The sequence below is a fragment of the Lynx rufus genome, unplaced genomic scaffold (genome assembly GCF_022079265.1).
Source record: "Lynx rufus isolate CCGP_SWC_20201006 ecotype Redwood Valley unplaced genomic scaffold, mLynRuf1.p SCAF_7, whole genome shotgun sequence".
Classification (NCBI taxonomy): Eukaryota; Metazoa; Chordata; class Mammalia; order Carnivora; family Felidae; genus Lynx; species Lynx rufus.
Genome location: NW_025814889.1, coordinates 134,018,161 through 134,037,249, shown reverse-complemented (window position 1 = coordinate 134,037,249; position 19,089 = coordinate 134,018,161). Strand labels below are relative to the sequence as shown.

The 19,089-nt window shown below is 36.1% G+C and overlaps 1 protein-coding gene across 1 annotated transcript in view; it reads left to right on the top strand.

Annotated features, from left to right (window-relative positions):
* ST13 (ST13 Hsp70 interacting protein) overlaps positions 1 to 19,089 on the top strand; it is a 31,561-nt gene that overhangs the window by 967 nt on the left and 11,505 nt on the right. Inside the window, exons 2-7 of the mRNA XM_047065665.1 lie at positions 4,791 to 4,848; positions 6,624 to 6,699; positions 8,474 to 8,544; positions 12,508 to 12,574; positions 17,508 to 17,592; positions 17,945 to 18,055. Coding sequence (XP_046921621.1) covers positions 4,791 to 4,848; positions 6,624 to 6,699; positions 8,474 to 8,544; positions 12,508 to 12,574; positions 17,508 to 17,592; positions 17,945 to 18,055 — 468 coding nt within the window. The remainder of the gene's footprint in view (positions 1 to 4,790; positions 4,849 to 6,623; positions 6,700 to 8,473; positions 8,545 to 12,507; positions 12,575 to 17,507; positions 17,593 to 17,944; positions 18,056 to 19,089) is intronic.

Here is a 19,089-nt window from a genome sequence, read left to right as displayed (position 1 = left end):
CGGAAATTTGTCGTAATATTTACCATATAATAGAGATTAATATTTTGCATATTGGAGGGGAACTTAAGGGAGAAAGGGAAATCTTCCCCGAGATGACTTTTAAAAATCACTATTAGTGGTGAGGAATTTAAAAGATGAAACACAGGCACAAATCGCACCTCATGGTGATAATAGCGACAGTGCAAGGCAACGTGACTCAGAGGTACTACTCTGAACATTGATCTTTTCATAGGGGAGGAGGAACACACGATTACCAAATACTTGAAAGAATGGTTTTTTCAACAAACTCTTATAAGGAAGAAGCTTAAAGTTTGTCAGCGGTGTATATAGTGGTACAATTTTTTTTCTCTGAGAAGCTTCTCAGTCTTTTACTTCTTCAGTTTTTGAACTACTGTAAGGTTTTGCTCATGCTATTAGTGTAAGATTCCGAGAACACTTACTGTAGTAACGTAACTATTATTGACAATAGCTAACAAGAATACCGTTTTGTAACAGAAAAACCTACAAGATGCTAATTTCAGGACTAGGAATTTAGGCCTAGATTTTGGTCCTTTCTTCTTACTCAATAAGTTGACAATTTCAGTGTCTCACTTGACACGTGAGTATGCTTTTATTCTCTTATATTTAGTCATTAAAGGAAAGAGCCTACAATTAAGTTGTTTCTAAAATTCCAGGTAAAGCAGGCATATATACCACAGGGAAGTTTAATACTTGGCATCAAGAGTGAACATTATACTGAGTGTATACAATGTTTTATTCCGCTGCTCAAGAGGAAAAAGGGAGCTGTGAAGAAAAGGTTAAAACGTCCCTAAAAACAATGTAACTTGTGCTGGAGTGATTATGGCTGTGTAGAGAATTCTAGTTTAAGGTCTGGAAAATATTGTCAGACATTATTTCCAGAAAATACTTAATGTATCTTTTTTTTTTTTTTTTAACATTTCACATTGGTAATTCCAGGATTTTTTTCCTGGTTCCATTTATACTTTTTTTTTTTTTTTCCATTTATACTTTTCATGTGGCATCCTAAATTTTTGGTTTCATTATGGGATGAGGCATCTTGGCACGTGTAGGGGCCCTATTCTGAAGCTTTTGTTATCTCTTTATTTTAATCTAAATTAAAATTTTTGTAGGCTTTGAGGCCTTTGCTTGAAGTACATCAATTTCTCTCTGACTTCACGTCATCCTTCTTAAGTGCAGGATTATAGAAGATTGGGCTGAATGTGGAGATTTCTGGGCCCAGGAATATTCCTAAGCCTAATCCTACTTTTAGAGCTCCCCAAGTTGCAACCATTTCAGAGTTCTCTCTTCATACTAGATTAGTTGTAGGTACCCTGGCTTAGACATTAAAGAACAATTTATTTAGTCTATTTGCTTATTTGCCAGAATTTCTACCATTGTTTATAGCTTAAAATTTTATTTGGTGTTAAAAATTTATTTAACAGCCTTTTCTTTTTTTTTTCCTTTTAAAAAATGTTTATTTTTGAGAGAGAGAGAGAGGGACAGTGCAAGCAGGGGAGGGACAGAGAGGGAGACACAGAATCCGAAGCAGGCTCCAGGCTCTGAGCTGTCAGCACAGAGCCCTATGCAGGGCTCGAACTCATGAGCAGTGATCTCATGACCTGAGCTGACCTCAACCGACTGAGCCACCCAGATGCCCCAACAAGAGCTTTCTCAATGGGACAAAGGGAAATACGAAGCAGAAATTTTTTTGTCTTATTAGTCATTGAGGATCCTGGGAGACTATGATCTTTTCAACAAATATGTTTTGGGATGTTTTTTTAGAGGAAGCAGCATTGTTTGACACTGTTTTATTATTTCATTCTATGGTAATTTAAGATCAAAGGGAGTATCTTTGTATTCTAATCTCCAGCACAGTGTTTGGCATATGGCTTTTCAGTAAATATATTAAATGAACAGGTTGCATTTCTAGTCTGAGTTTAGAATGTAACACCCAGTGTTTTTGTACAGGTGCCTAAGTAACTATTGCTTAAAGCAATTGGTATGTATCAAATGAAGGGAATTATGAATGAGGTCTTGTGTGATTCTGTATGAGGAAGGTCTCTGCACTAGCTCTAGTTGGCAACATAAAAGACTATACTGGCAAAGTCCAGTTTGCACTGTTGGGCAGGGAACTAGCTTGTTTTAAATCTTGGAAGCATTAAATGAAATTTCTGTACATATAAATTGGTGTTAATCTTCTGACAGGTAACTAGAATTCAGAATGTGAGAAACTGTATGTAGCTTGTGAATAAACCTTGTGTTCCCTCCCCTCCAGTTTTAAAAATAAAAAAAATAAAATTTTTGAAACTTGCAGGAAAATTGCAAGTACGATACAAACGATATGTTTCCTGAAACTATTCCCAGTGTTGTGCCCCCAGCACCTTTGTGTATTTCCCACAAACAAGGACAGTCTGTACAATGTAATCATCAAACTTGGGAAACTAAGAATCCTGCATTAATGCTATCAAATCCTCAGAATTATATGTTGTACTTTATTGTTTATGACTCCTAATACCTATTCTGAAAGAATTCTTCAGTCATTTCTTGACTTTCATGACCTTGGCAGTTTTGCATATTACAGACCAATTATTTTGGATAATTTCCCTCAATTTGGGTTTGTCTCATCTTTCTTGAGGATTAGATTTAGCTTAACGCATTTCTTGGCAAGACTGGCCCTTCCCCAAATTTTAATGTAGGTTAGACTGTCACGGCTGCGTTTGAATGTGTACCTCAGTACATTCCTGAATGTTGCATTTCGAAACTTAGGGAAAAAACATGGCCTTAAGAGAGACCATGTGTCTTCATTAAAATTTAACTGCAAAGAACTGTCATTTGATTACTGTGCTCTTTTGAAAAGTAGTTTCTCTGTAGATTAGAATTTTAAAGAATTTTGTTGTGAAAGGTACTAAGTGAAGATTTTTTTGTAACTTATATGGAACAAAATGGGAAAAGTGTACACATTTCTCTTGATTGGTGCTTAACAAGAAATTCCAGACTTTGTTCTTGCATTTGCTATTTTGTTTTGTTGTTGTTGTTTGCTTATTTTGAGAGAGAGATTGAGAGCATACAAGCGGGGTAGGGGCAGAGAGAGTGGGAAAGAGAGAATCCCAAGCAGGCTCTGTACTGTCAGCGCAGAGCCTGTTGAAGGGTTTGAACTCACAGAACCCTGAGATTGTGACCTGAGCTGAAATCAAGAGTTAGATGCTTAACAAACTGGGCCATCCAGGTGCCCCTGCATTTACTGTTTTAGATTTCTAGTTTTGTTTCTTGTTGGCTCCAGTGTAAGTGAAAAGACAAGCCACAGGTGAGAGAAGCTATTTGCAGCACATAAAACTGACAGAGGGCTTGTATGCAGAGTATACAAACACCTACAGATAAATGTGACAATCTAATAGCTGGAGGAGAGTTGAATTTTACAAAAAAGGCTATGCAGATGGCTGATAAATAAGTGAAAAGAGACTCAACTACAATGGGATACCACTGTACATCTATCAAAATGACTAAAATTTTAAGACGGACAATAGCTAAGTGTTGGCCAAGTTGTGGAACAACTGGAATTCTTAGGCACCGCTGATAGAAGGATAAATTGGTAGAACTTCGGGGAACCAGTATCCATTTAAATCCAGCATACACATACCCTATGTCCAGAAATTCCACCCACCTGAAATGAATGTAAACATGGATATAGAACTCTAGTTATAAAGAATCAATCCTTAAGGGTGTTCTGAAGTAGATTCCTTTTTGTTTTCCAAGTTAATATATCTCCTATTTTACATGAAAGTTAATCTTTTTTCAAGGCAAATTTTTAGTTAAGTCTTCGTGATCTCCAGCTTTCACTATCCTGGAGGCCCTTAATCCATTTAACATTTTAGTCACTGGACTGCTTCCTGGGGCCCATATGCTTCAGAGTCTGCCCCAAATGGAGCATATAGCACTAATTCTTCATAATCTTTTTTTCCTCCTCGTATTAAAGTTATTTGTGTATGATTCATGGTGTTGCCTTGGAATGTTTGGAAAAGAAGGACTTGCAAGGCCAAGGGGAAGTATTAATCGGTGGATTGTGGGAAGGGATAAGGAGAAAATTTATACTGTGAGGGGCATTTGATTATAAGCAGAAAGAATCCTTGTAGGTCCCAGTCAGAGGAAACATTTTGAATTATACTGTGATTTCATAATCATTTCATAAACTGCTTATTTGAATTTAAGTGAGCTCTTACTAAAGTTGAAGTTTTGGATTAGGTATACCTGTACAAATGATTTTGTCATTAACGTGTTTTCTGCCTCTTTTCTTCTGGGAATGGGCACAGACCAGCTATGTAATTATGTTTTTATTAGGCTAAGTGAGGCGAAGAAAGGGTTAGATTTTCATTAACTAGGTTGCTAAATTGGGGCGCCTGGGTGGCTCAGTCGGTTAAGCGTCCGACTGGCTCAGGTCATGATCTCATGGTTCGTGGGTTCAGGCCCCTCATTGGGCTCTGTGCTGACAGCTCGGAGCCTGGAGCCTGCTTCTGATTCTGTGTCCCCCTCTCTCTCTGCCCCTCCCCTGCTCATGCTGTCTCTCTCTGTCTCTCAAAAATAAATTAATATAAAAAAGTTAAAAAAAACCTAGTTTGCTAAATAAATAAAATTTTAAGATGAAAAAATACTGAAGCATTCAAATTAATTGAGTTTACTCTTAAAGGTTTGAAAAGATAATCATCTGTGTCTTTTCTTTCCAGCATAAATAATGTTGCTTGGCTCAGTGAATTTTAGTTTTCTAAACAAGTATCTTTTTTCTCATCTTCCTCAAGCATGGGGGGTAAAATACCACCTGCTACTCATAAAACTAAATCAGAAGACAATATCAAGGTAAGTTATGAATTTCATTTGTATGTTTAGCAATAAAATTGTATATGAAGTATCTTACAGGTGTTTTTAAAGTGCTGCTCTCAAATTACCACTCCTGGTTTCTTTAGGATCTCTTGGAGATAAGATCTTTGTAAAATTTCTATTTGGACATCAAGTGTCTGGCATCTGTTTTAACACCCGGGTTGAACGTTCACCACGTTTGGGAGTAAACGTTCTGTGTGTGTTATATGCATGACCTGTGGGTGGTAAGCTCTGTGATTGTATGCATTTTGTAGTCTTCATCGTCATTCTATGGTTAGCACCTAGCACAGGGTTTTGTGTATTGTGGGTACTTAATTAATACTTGCAAAGTAAATGAAAAATAGCCCAAATCAGTAGTTCTTAAGTTTTTCTGCCATACCACCTCAGGGATATTTCTAAGTTATGAGTCATGATGTTGCTTTAACATATTTGCCAAAAAGGTGAGTAAGATCAGGAGGAGTTTGGCAGTAGCTGAAATTTAGTGATGGGGGTGGGTATACTCTTAAGAATGCTTCCTTCAGAATTCTTATTTCTCCTATTTTGGGCTTTTATGTGTAAAATCCCCAAGTTTACTGATTAGAAGTTGATAAGAAAATTTATTTTATTATTTAGAACCTTAAACAAGGTTTATCTATTTAGATATGAAATCAGAAGTTCTGTCTTTGAGCAAGTGATATAAGAGAACTTCAGCAAAAGCCTTCAAAGTAGTTATTCTTTTTTTAGAGGAATCATTTGTGAGTTTAGTAGTTTCTGATAGGATACTTTTGGTAGGATACCGAAATAGGATATTTTACCATGTGGTAAACGTGTATGAAGACAAAATTATATTTAATCTATTTCTGCTAAAATATTTTTGTAACAAAATATTCTGATTTGGAGTTCTACCTGGTCTTATTCAGCGTATATGCTAAAGCATCTGACACCTTGCATATGGTATTCTCAACATATATTTTGTAATAAGGTAGGGCTTTGATTCCAATTTTTAAGAATTACAAAGAGAAACCTAAATAACTGGTTATGTAATTTTACTAATACAATTGTATGAATAGACTGGGGTGTGCTGATTGTGATCTATTGCCTACGATACACAGCATCATTAAATGGAAAGGTCAAAGTGCAGAGCTGTCTTATATATATGCATTGAGAATATCTAATGGGATATGCCAGAAATCACAGCGGTTACTTACAGAATGGGAAAGAAATTTGGTTTTCATCATATGCACTTTGAAATTCTTTGAATTCTCATCATTTGTGTATTATAGTTCCATTGCTCCTTATTTGAAATTCCAAACTCAAAAACCCTTGAAATTGTGAAGATTTTTAGTAAGTTTGTTTGGCAGTAAAGCATAATCTAAACAGATGTGAGGCTATTTATAGTCTTTATCCCACTTATTATGAATGCTCAGACTTTCTTTTGCAGAAGTAATGTGTTGATTATGGAGAGTTGTAGACCACAGTGCCTGTTGAGGGTGTAACATAACTGTGGGATATGCATTTGTATTAGCTTCTATAATGCAATATTTTTTAAATTCTAAAACTCATCTAAAATGTTTGGATGAAGGATTGGACCTATATTTGATTTAAAAAGAAATGAAAACAGAACTAAAGTTTACCAAAACAGAACAAGAAAGGGAGCATTAACAACTGAAATACAATGGATGTGAACAGTTTACATATAAGTTTTTATAAATTACTGTGTATATATTGGGTGTGTTATTAAATACTGAAAGCGTTGTTTGCCTTCCCTTTGCTAGGAAGAAAAAACAGATAGTAAGAAGGCGGAGGAAAACATAAAGACAGACGAACCATCAAGTGAGGAAAGTGATCTAGGTGAGGAGGTAGTAGTTAGTTTGTATTTGATAACCTCATGATAAGATCCGGTGCTGATTTTTACTAAATGGACTAAATCAGGGCTATCTAATAGAAATGCAATGTAGCTGAGCTACATATGAAATGCAATTTATAGTAGCCATTTTAAAAAAATTAAAAAGTAAACAGATGAAATTAATTCAAATAAATGTATCTAAACTAACAAACCTAAAATGTTAGCATTTCAACATGTAATCAATACGGAGAAATTATTAGTGAAATATTTTCCTTTTTATCATACGACGTCTTGAAATGCAGAGTGTATTTTTATCTTTACAGCACATTTCAATGCAGATATTAGAGGTTATATTTTTCTTGGAAATATTTGATCTGTATTCAAATTTAATGAAATTTGTAGTTGAAAAAGTTGGGTAACATACCCAAGTTTTAAATATATGTAAAAGTTTTTTCCCCTCTTTTTTTTTTTTTTTTTTTTTTTTTGGGTAAAAGTTTTCCAAGGGCCCCTGGGTGGCTCAGTTGGTTAAGCCTTTGGCTCAGGTCAGGATTTCACAGTTTAATGAGTTGAGTTCTGCATCAGGCTCTGCTAACAGCATGGAGCCTGTTTGGGATTCTCTCCCCCTCTCTCTCTTTCCTTTCCCTGCTTAACACTGTCTCTGTCTTTCTCAAAAATAAATGAACTTAAAAAAATTTTTTTTGATAAGATCCAGTGATAAGATAAAAACTGTTTTTAAGTTTTTCAATAACTGAATCAAATACCAAAAAATTATTTTCCTATTTGTACTTGTACACACACTGATGAAACTTGTTCCTTTTAGAAGAGATGATATGCCATTAGTTTGGTTGTTTCTGTTTGGGCTTTTTTTTTAGGCTGCAAACTGACAAAAAGTCTCTTCCTAAATTTGGAAGTCCTTTGAAACTATAAACACATATCCCAGATACTAAATGGGCAGTCTCCTAACTCATAGAATCTGTCTAAAAGCTAAAGAAGAGTACTTGTAATTTTTCAAATTTTGAACCAAGTGAACTTTGGTACTGTTAGAAAGGGCTTCTTGTTTGGAGGCTTAATTGAAGATCTTTCACTTTTTGTGTAATATCTTTTTTAGTCTTGTAATTTTCTAAAAATTTCCATTAGTATAATAATGTCTTAACCAACTCTTCATCCAAAAGCTTTTCCTTCTTTTTTTTTTTTTTTGTATGAATTAAGCTGTTTTATGATTAGACAAAGTGACAGGCTCAGTTACCATTAAAAATTGACTGAAATGTTTTCGTTTGAGATAATTCTGACTTCAGGTAGCTAATTTCAGTTTCTTTTTTGACAACAGGAAACATTAAATTCGCTCTGTTTGCTAAAAATGTCTCTTATTGCCCATTATTTTGAAAAGTTTTTTATATAGAGGAGTTATTTTGTTTTGCTTTGCTGTAACAAATTACAGTTGTCATGAAATTTATGACATACCTCTTATTACTGTTTTGGTTATAGTGCTAGCTTTGGCATTTGAGTCTGCATTAGCAGGGTGCCTTTATTTTAAAATTAAAATAAGATTAAATACCGCTGGTGATGCAACAGTTAAAATGAAATATAATTTTAACAAAACAATACAGTAGTATTTAATAAGGAAATATTTTTATTTCCCTAATATGTTTAAATAAATTAACATAAAGTAAAATACTTAGCTTATCAGTTGCAGTAGCCATAGTTCATTAGTTTTTAATAGTCTTATGTGGCTGGTGGCTGCTATCACAGGTCTTACTATCATTTTTTTAACTTTGGCAGAAATTGACAATGAAGGTGTGATTGAACCAGATACTGATGCCCCTCAAGAAATGGGAGATGAAAATGTAGAGGTGAGTCCAGTGGCTTATTTTCTGCTTGTAGTAAGGAATGCAAAGGTCCCACCTATCGCAATGACTTTTATGATGTAATTCTGCCAGGAAAATCACATACTAAATCTTTCTCTAACTTAAGGCATTTAGGAAAGCATTTTATTTTAGTACTTAAAACATTTGTAGAAATTCCCATTGAAATCTTTGTTATTTGTCATTTATCTGCTTTTTCAATTTGCATCTGGTTTGACTGCTCTTTAAGTTCACCTAACATTTACATTTACAAATGGAATTACTTATTAATGGGATATCTAATATTAAATTGGCTTCCAAAGTGATTTTGTCACAACGGGTACAGTGTTACCCTCAAGGTGGTGAAAATTGGTTCTTGGGAGGGGAGCTTACAAAAAAAAAAACTTACATATTACAATGGTTAGTGGTCTTCCAGAGGGTCATAACATGCATGTGGTATATCTGTGTGGTATTAAAATGGAGTGGGGGAGTATTAAAAAATGTCTCAAATGGTTCTTGGGGGTTTGATAATGAGAAAGGCTTGAGAGACACTGAAATATAGTAATTGTGGTTTAGAAGCTTGGTCCATTTCCTCGTCAACACTTGATACTATCAGATTTCATCTCAGCCGGGTGTGAAATGGTATGCCCTTGTGGCTTTCAATTTGAGTTTTTCTGATTTCTAATAAAGTTGAGCATGTTCTAATGTTTATTAGTCATTCATTCACAGGTATTTGTGAAGTCCTATTTTGACTTTTCCCATTTTTCTTCTGGTTTGCCTTTTTCATACTGATTTATAGTTCATTTTATATTCTAGAGACTAACAATTTGTCATTTATATGTGTTTTACATATTTTCTGCTAGTTTGTGACTTGTATTTTTTATGTTTTAATAAACAATCTTTTCTCTTAAATTGATAATTCTCTTATATATCATGCTTTATTAGCTCAAGGTTATAATTACTGTAATATATTTTTCCCTTTTGAAAACTTTATGTTAACCTTTCACCTTTAATCTACCTGTCAGCGCTATTAAAGAATTTCTTTCCCCACCAGTGCCAAAATGCACTGTTTCATGTACGTGTGAGCCACTTCTGGTGCTGTGTTCTTGTCTAATTTTTTTCTGTGTGCTGATGACACATTGTCTTACCTTAACCTTAGGGTAAGGACCCCCAGCGGTCTAGGAATATTTTGGCTGTTTTGTTGGCCTTGCTTTTTCCATATAAATTTTAGAATATTATCAAGTGTCATCCCCCCACCCCAAATCTAATTGATGAACTGAGATTAACTACCCATGAATCTGTATCTAATTTTTTAGGTCTTTCCTAATGTTTTTAAGTAATTTTTTAGCATTTTCTCCATAAAGCTGTGTGCATCTTTAAGAACAAATATAGGTACTTTTTGTCATTCTTTGTAAAAGGAATTTTTTAAATTATGGATTTTATTTATTGATGATGTGTCACTTTCAGGTATTTAGGTTTATAATACTTCATTTGTGCTACTTGGGATATATTGGGCATTTAAAAAAAGTTTTCTAATGCTTTTATTTTGAGAGAGAGAAAGTGGGGGAGGGGCAGAGAGAGAGGGAGACGCAGAATCTGAAGCAGACTCCAGGCTCTGAGCTGTCAGCACAGAGCCCGACATGGGACTTGAGCTTGTGAACTGTTAGATCACAATCTGAGCCAAAGTTGGACAGTTGACCGACTGAGCCACCCAGGGGCCCCTGTTGGGCATTTTAAATTCTAGGGTTAACTTTCTTAGTTCTGGAACATTCCAACTAATACCTTCCAAATATCGCCTCTTCCCCATTCTCTCTACTGTCATTCTGGAGCCCTAGTTAGATATGTATTAGATTTTTTCACTATTAAGTTTCATCTCTTTATCACTGCTGAATGATGTATGCTGTTGATGTTTGAATTTGAATGCTTGTGTTTTTCATCTTTATGTTTTGCTTTGATTCATTTTAAAGTACACTTGGTTATTTATAAGTCACTTTTTCCTTACTCATATTAAAAATGTGCCTCTATTTTCTTAAACACATTAAAATCTTTATCAAACTCTTACTGGCCTTATTCTTTTACTTTTCCTGACTCTTGCTCATTTATTTGTGGATGGTTTGTGTGTGTGTGGATATTTTGACTGTGTGTACTTATGTGTTGATATTTTGACCATGAGTTCTTTGACATTTCACCTGTGGAAAAGTTTTTGGGGCCCTGGTAGAAGGTGTATTCCTCCAAAGAGGGAAGTGTTTGCTTCCATCAAGACTCTGGATTGGAGCTACCAAGTCAAGGACCACTTTAAAATCTCAGCATGGTTTTTCTGTTGTTTGTGTAACTATACAAGTAATGTGAATTCCACCAGAAACTCTGGCTTATCATTATAAGTTTACAGGGGAGTTCCTTTTTCTTTCTACTTGGCTGTTCCTTTCATTGGGACCAATTTATTTTGGGTTTGCTATTCTTGCAGGTATAGGCATGTGGGTGGGATTCCAGATTTATTGGAGGGTATCTGATTAGACAACATGTATTCTCTTCACCTGAATCTAGATTTTCTTTCATGTGTCCACTACATTCAAAAACAGAATTGTGAGATCATTGGGTTTGACACCTGCTAAAAGGGTGAAAGCAGATGGAGTACTTGGCTACCTTACTGGATTTCAAGTCTTCATTTAATCTTGTTCTTTGAGGATTTCTACATTCTTATGTCAAAGATGACTTTTACATTTATTCAGGGTTTTATGTGTACCATGTTGCCATAAACTGAGTTGTCTTTTTTTTTCTTTTTTAATTACTCTGGATTTGTAGGATGTCTGACTATCTGGTAAAGTGTGTCTTTGTTCTTTTTTGTTCTTTGTTTGAAAAAGATTTTTAAACTTGTAGGAGTTTTTGTTGGAATTACTTTGAATTTACTGAGTAACTTGCGGTTCGGTTGAAGTATTCAAAAAATTTTTTCTTGGGGCACCTGGGTGGCTCAGTCAGTTAAGCCTCTGACTCTTGATCTCAGCTCAGGTCTTAATCTCAGTGTCATAAATTCAAGCCCCGTATTGGGCTCCATGCTCGGCGTGTAGCCTACTTTAAAAAAATTTTTTTTTTCCCCATGAACATGGTATACATCTTGTGTTCTTTAATAGAATTTTACTTTTTCTCTCCTTGAAAGTCTTACATGTTCTTAGAATGGTATCCTGTTCTGTCCAGTTTTGTAATTGATTTTTGCTGATATGGAGGAACTCTTATTTTTTTATGTTGTTTCTGTGTTTCTAAGGACTTTATTGAATTGTCTTAGTAGGTCTAACAACCTGTCAGTTCTATTGGGTTTTCTAGTTAAATATGAAGACAGCTTGGTGTTTCCTTCCAATTCTTAAACCTGTCAAGTTATTTTCTTAATGAACTAGCCAGCAGCAGTAATATTTTTTACACAGTGGTTAATGGTGGAATGAATCTTTTTGCCTTTTTTAAAAGAAATAACTACTTTCCATTTAGGTAGGATGTTTGCTCTAAGTTTTTGTTACTAATGATCATTGTACTGTCAACATCTTGTATTCTGTACAGTATAGGTACTCTGTAGGTCTTTGTTCGAACAAAAGGATGAGACATTTCACTTAAAATTCAAGTATAACAGGACTTAGTTACATCTTTATGAGGAGATTGAGTTTTAGTATTTGTGAATAACTAGAAAGGAGTTGATAAGACCAGGGCAGGAACATCTTGCTTAGGTTGGTTGGGATGGAGGGACACAAAGGTGATGTCTAAAGTAAAGGTAGGGAGTGCAATTTATTGTTCATTATGAAAGATTAAAGCTCATCCTGTGTAATTTCTTACTAATCACTTACCATAGTTATCCTCTTTGTTCCCTGGAAACAAGAGAAGAATGAGTGAAAATGAGGGTTATATCTCCCCATCCCTAAGAAAGCCCAAGCTGCTTCCTTCTCTTTGCTTTCTCTGTTACTTCTAAGTTGACCTACGGTTTCCCCCTAGATAACCGAGGAAATGATGGATCAGGCAAATGATAAAAAAGTGGCTGCCATTGATGCCCTAAATGATGGTGAGTGATTTTTTTTTTCGTCTTTGCTATATTTCTATATATTCTCTTTTTCCCTGCAGCAGCTGTTAAAATAGTGGAAAAGTGGAAGGGAACTTAAATTTGCTGAGTATCTTATACTATAGAAGAAAGTAAGCGTCCTATTCTCTACCCACCCCTTCCCCTTTGATAAAGAGGCTGAAACCACTCAGGTATCAATTACCTTGCCTCAGGGCATTGGACGCATCTTTCTGTGACTCAAAGACTCCTTTACCAGCTATATCCTTGTGTTTCTATACTGAGAAGAGGCAAAAGTCTTAAAAAAAAAAAAAGGGTAGTAGTAGCAGCCCAGTGGCTCTTAACTTTTGACACAGCAACACCCTTGGCAAATGATGTCCGTAGGATAATAACATTCTTATTCTAATCTTTGCATTTTAGATCCACTTCAGAAAATCCTTTCAAAGTGGGAGAGTGCTGGTAGTATTAAGCATAATGTTGAATCAGTTATAATTTATACAAACAAATCCTTTCTTGGGTACTATGCAGACCCTTCCATAGCTGTGTGTTAGTGTGCCACAATGCCATTGTGGTGGGGCTGCTGCTGTCTGTTGCTGGAGTGCGTTTGGACTTCCGCCTGTAGAATTAGAAGATGACTGAACTTTAGGAGTTTAGCGTTGATTGCTATTCCAAGTTGGCAAATGTATTCGCTTTCTTTTTTTTGTGATCTCACCACCTTCTTAGTTTAGGTCATTTTCCCATGTTTATGCCATTGCATTAGCCTCAATAATTTGCCTACCTTAAATGTCTAGTTCCTTTATTGCTTTCTGTTCACTGTCCCTAGATTATTCTTTCTTAGAACCGCTTTTTATTTCCACAAATTCCTTTGCTTGTAACCTCTGACTAGCTTTTTGCACACTTTCTGAAGATCTTCATCAAGGCATTAAACCTGCTAGAGTCAGATCCCATATTTTGCCTTCCCAGCCTTGTTCTCTTCTTTTTGAATATTAACCTCTCATTACAGCCAGACCTTGCTGTCCTAGAATGTTCCTACACTTGTGCTCTGCTGCTTCTCTCTAAAGCTCTTCTTCACCTATTTCTGCTTTAATTCATACCCATCAATTGATCTCAGCCACTTCTCTTCCTGACCACTCCTTTTCCACACTAATCTTTTAATTTTACTACTACCTAATGTCTGTTTATCCAACATTTATTTTGTGCTTTCTACCTACCTGACAGTTTTATTGTATTTAATGTGCATTATTTCATTAAAACCTCATACTACTCCCATTTTACAGGTTAATGAATAATCTGAGGTCTCAGAAGGGTTTTGACTTGTGCAGGATCTTACTGTGCCATGATACCAATTCATTTATTATTTTTGTCACTTATTTTGGCATATTGTTTTATATTTCTTAAATTTGTTTTCTTATTGCCTTAGCAATTTTTAATGAAATGAAGCTGCTGCCACTACCTAATAAGTCATGTTCTTGTTTTTCCACATTTCTTTCCAAGCTGGATTCATGTGTAAATTTAACCTACTTCTAGTTTTAGAATAAATGTAATTTTATAGTATATCGTAGAGGGATAAAACATTAGTATTCTAAGCCTGGGATTGTAGATTCAGGCCCTGCGTGGGGTTGGAGAGACAGGAATATAATTAAACACTGAACTTAGGAAGCCAGAGTGCCTGGGTTTTGAATCCCAGTTCTGGCACTTACTAGCTAGGCAAACTTAGAGAAGTTACTCTTTGTCTCTGCTTCTGTTTCCTCCTTTGTACGATAAGGATAATGTACCTACATAGTATGTTGAGGAATAAATATGTGTATTATGCCTAGAATAGTATCTGGTACCATTCTTATTAAGGTACTGGTATTTTTTTTTTTTATGTTTATTCATTTTTGAGAGAAAGCATGAACAGGGGAGGGGCAGAGATAGACGGGGACATAGGATCCGAAGTGGACTCTAAGCTGACAGCAGTGAGCCCGATGCGCGGCTCAAACTCACGAACCGTGAGATCATGACCTGAGCTGAAGTCAGACCCTCAACCAACTGAGCCACCCAGGCTCCCCAAGTTACTGGTATTTCTAAAGTGTCAGTATCCTTACTGAATTTAAGATCTTAGTAAGTGTTTTTAGCTGTCACGTTATTAGTTATGTTACTTTTATTACGCTTTTCCGTTTAATATATTTAAAGCGTAGCATGTTCTAGGCAGTGTTTTTATTTTATTTTCTTAATATTTATTTTTGAGAGAATGAGCATGAGTGGGGGAGGGTCAGAGAGAGAGGGAGATGGAGAATCTGAAGCAGGCTCTGTGCTGTTAGTGCAAAGCCTGACTGGGGACTTGAACCCACTAGCCTTGAGATACTATGACCTGAGCCGAAGTCACACGCTCAATAGAGTGGGCCACCCAGGCACCCCTCTAGTCAGTGTTTTATTTTTTATTTTTAAGATTATTTTATATTTATTCATTTTTGAGAGACAGAGGGCGAGCGTCGGAGTGGCAGAGAGACAGGGAGTCACAGGATCCGAAGCAGGTTCCAGACTCTGAGCTGTCAGGACAGAGCCCGACACGGGGCTCAAACTCACAAACTGTGAGATCATGACCTGAGCTGAAGTCAGACCCTCAACCAATTGAGCCACCCAGGCGCCCTAGGCAGTGTTTTAGATGCTAGATATACAGTGAGAAAAACAAAAGAGACCACGTTTTTTTCCTTTGAACCTCATATATTACTGGGGAACAAAACCAAATTGTAATTTAATGTTGGGTGGCAATAAGCGTGATGAAGAAAAATAGAGCTGAGTAAAAAAAATAGTCACTGATGAAAGTTATATTTTGCAAAGGGTGGTCAGAAAAGTATATGATGAAGTGAGTAAGCAATGTGAGGAAGAGCCTTTGAGACAGGTGAAGAACAAGTACAGAGGCTAACTGGGAGAGCATAACAGAAGGGCCTTGTAGCTGGAGCGAGGCGAGTGAAGGGGTAAGAATGGCAGATGGAGTTGAGGTCATAGAAGCACTTTGGAGTAGTGGGAGATGGGTGGTGGGAAGGTGGTGGGGAAGATAGATCACTAAACTTTGTAGGTTAGGCTAAGGACTTAATTTTATCCTTAAGGATGATTGGGAAGCTATTGAGGTGTTGTGGGTAGGGGTTTTTGTTTTTGAGTAGGAGAGCTTCATTGTGAGATGTATTTACTTTTGAAAAGGATTATTCTTGCTCTTTTATGTAAATCAGGTTATAGGGGCAAATAAGGGTATGTTCATTGCAGAAGAAGAAGCCAAAATGTGTTGATGTGCCAGAAATCTAAGAAAATGCCTCAGAGGGAAAATAGGGGGAGCGGGGAGAGCCAGAGGAGTTTGGAAGGCAGTGAGAAAGTTGTGTAAGTGTTTATTCCTGTGTAGGAGAGAAACACAATCCTCTATGGGTGTGTTTCTAAAACGTCTTGGCAAGCCAGAGTTGTCCAATAGAGGAGTTAACAGTCTCACAATAATGGGCCAGTCTTGGTGTCCTTGCTGTTATTTAGTCATTAACATTAGCTGGGAGCAGCTTATGAAGTGTATCCTTGAGCACAGAAGATGGGCTTCTCCGGCTCCTCACAGCAGATACAAAGTGCATTGTCATGATACTACAGAGGGAATGCAAGAAATCAAGTCATATTTTATAATCCAAGTGGCTAATGATGATGGCTTGGATTAGGGCAAAGAGTCTCAGACTTTCTCTGTTCCTAGTGTCCTTACTGTCGTGACTTGAACATACCTTTTAGGCCAAAAGAAATGGCTAAGAGTTCCATTTATAATGTAGTTAGGTCCAAATAATTTAGTAAGTATCTGTGTCATAACAAGTTAGTGATTGGAAAATCGTATACACAAATTGAAAAAATATATTTAATCTTATTCTTACGTAATATTTGTTTTCTAATAAGCGATGTATATATTTGGGCACTAAATAGCTTTTCGAATCTTGGATTCATATTGAACACTGCCACCCTCATTTCCCGTTCCACATCTGTTTTTCTATAGTTCTTACTTTTTTGTCATAGCAGTCAGTAAAAACAGTTTTAGATTGGGGAGTTGAGAATGACTCCCAAGATTTGGGGCATGAGGTAGATGACGAATTAGCCAAACTATAGCCTCCTATTTTTATAAAAATGTAGTGGAACAACATAACTACATGCATTTGTTTATGTGTTGTCTGCAACTACAACAGCAGAATTGAATAGTTGGTGATTGCAAAAATAATTTTTATGTGGCCCTTTCCAGAAAAGTTTGCTGACCTCTAAACTAGAGTGAATGAAAGAACCACATATTTAGTTGATAATATAAGGATGAGAAGTGGATTTTAGAGATGGGATCAGAGTTAACAGTTCAATTTTGAACTTGGTAGCTGTGAATTACTTATTAGACCTCCAAGCGTAATAATTTGTAATAGACATCTGCAGTAGTAACTAATGACATTCCACATTCTTCTGCATTGTTTAGGAGTTCTGTTAAAGTTCTTTCTTTACACATTTACTAGCTGGGTAAATGTATTTTCCAAAGTGAACTGTGACATTACCTTTAAAACTCTGTGTTTGTCTTCCCTCCCCATGTTTCCTATGCCCAAGAATTAAACTTTGTGCAAAGACTTATTCTAATTGTATAGTATGTTTTATTTGTTGAATGACTTCACTGAAGGCACTAATACACAAAGAAGCTAACTAACTATGTGAATAGGATACACAGTAAATGAATTTAAAATGTGAGTTATGGACTTTGCATGAGTTCTGGTTTTCTTGAATTTTTATATCATTCCTGTGAATTCAAATAGTATTTTTAATCAACCCTGTAAATTTAGTATGAGTACTTTTTTCTTTGTAAGTTTAATTTTATCCTTTTACTTTTTTTCTTTAAAAAAACCTCATGAGTCCTACTAAGAATGGGAGATATTTCTTATTCTTTATTTCTCAACCTGTTTTACTTTAGGTGAACTACAGAAAGCCATTGACTTGTTCACGGATGCCATCAAGCTGAATCCTCGCTTGGCCATTCTGTATGCCAAGAGAGCCAGGTGAGAGGTCTAAACAAAAACATCCCTTTCTGCTGTGAATAATTTCTGCTCATTGATTTCAATAGAATTGCTTCTGTGACTATCCCAAAGGTGTTATTGTTCGAAATGAATACTTTTTTTTAATGTTTGTTTCTTTTGAGAGAGCATGCCCATGCGCAGGGGAGGGTCAGAGAAAGGGAGAGGGGAGAGAATCCAAAGCAGGCTCCACTCTCAGCACAGAGCCCAATGTGGGGCTTGATCTCACAACTGTGAGATCATGACTTGAACCGAGATCAAGAGTCAGACGCTCAACTGACTGAGCCAACCAGATGCCCCCAAATAAATACTTTTTAATGTTACACTTCTTTTTTAGTGTCTTCATCAAATTACAGAAGCCAAATGCTGCCATCCGAGACTGTGACAGAGCTATTGAAATAAATCCTGATTCAGCTCAGCCTTACAAGTGGCGAGGGAAAGCACACCGGTAAATAATGGAATTTCATTATTTTCAGAACTTCTAAAAATTTTTTTTTTAATTTTTTTTTTTAACATTTATTTATTTTTGAGATAGAGACAGAGCATGAGCGGGGGAGGGGCAGACAGAGAGGGAGACACAGAATCGGAAACAGGCTCCAGGCTCTGAGCCATCAGCCCAGAGCCCGACGCGGGGCTCGAACTCACGGACCATGAGATCGTGACCCGAGCCGAAGTCGGTCGCTTAACCGACTGAGCCACCCAGGTGCCCCAGAACTTCTAAAATTTAAATCTGATGTTTTAATATGCCTTTAAAGCAAAACGAAGTTGCCTAAGGATTTAATTTCAAGATAATATGTGCTTGATAATAATTGAGGGACTATAAGGAACAAATAAAAATTCATTTTATTTCTTCAAAGAAAACCATTGTTTTACAGTTTTTGACTACATATAGTCAAATTTAAGGTAAGGATCAAAATTATTTCTAAAAAAGAACATGGCCTTACAAATTTTCTTTTAATTCTGTAACCTAACGTTAAACAATATGTTGTAGAAGAAGGAATTCCTTAGCCTCAAACTACTTTAGTTACTTACAGGCCACCTGAAAATCAGAAAAAGGGGAAAATAAAGAAGTGAATTTATCCTAGATTAGTCATCATTTCCTGGAAGCAAAACTTAATGTTATACAAGTGAGTATTTGTGGCTTGGGGATGAGATGTCCAGTGACATTTACATCTTATGTGGATTAGAAGGGTGTTGTACTCCAAGTGTGGATGGGAATGAAAATGGATATGCATGGGACAACTGTATTAGGTATTCAAAAAAGCTCTGATGATTATGAAGATGCACGTCAAAGATAAAGGTAAAAGATTAGAATTAGTGCTCTGGGAGTCAAAAAGTTCATGTATTGCTGTTGATCCTCTTGAGAGCCCAGTAATCTTTGAGCATTTCTTTGCTTTATGGTACAAGGTAGCATGGGCTCATCTCCTGTTTTGCTTGTCCTAGACTCAGAAGAAACCATTTCTCCAAGAAACTAGGGTTCAT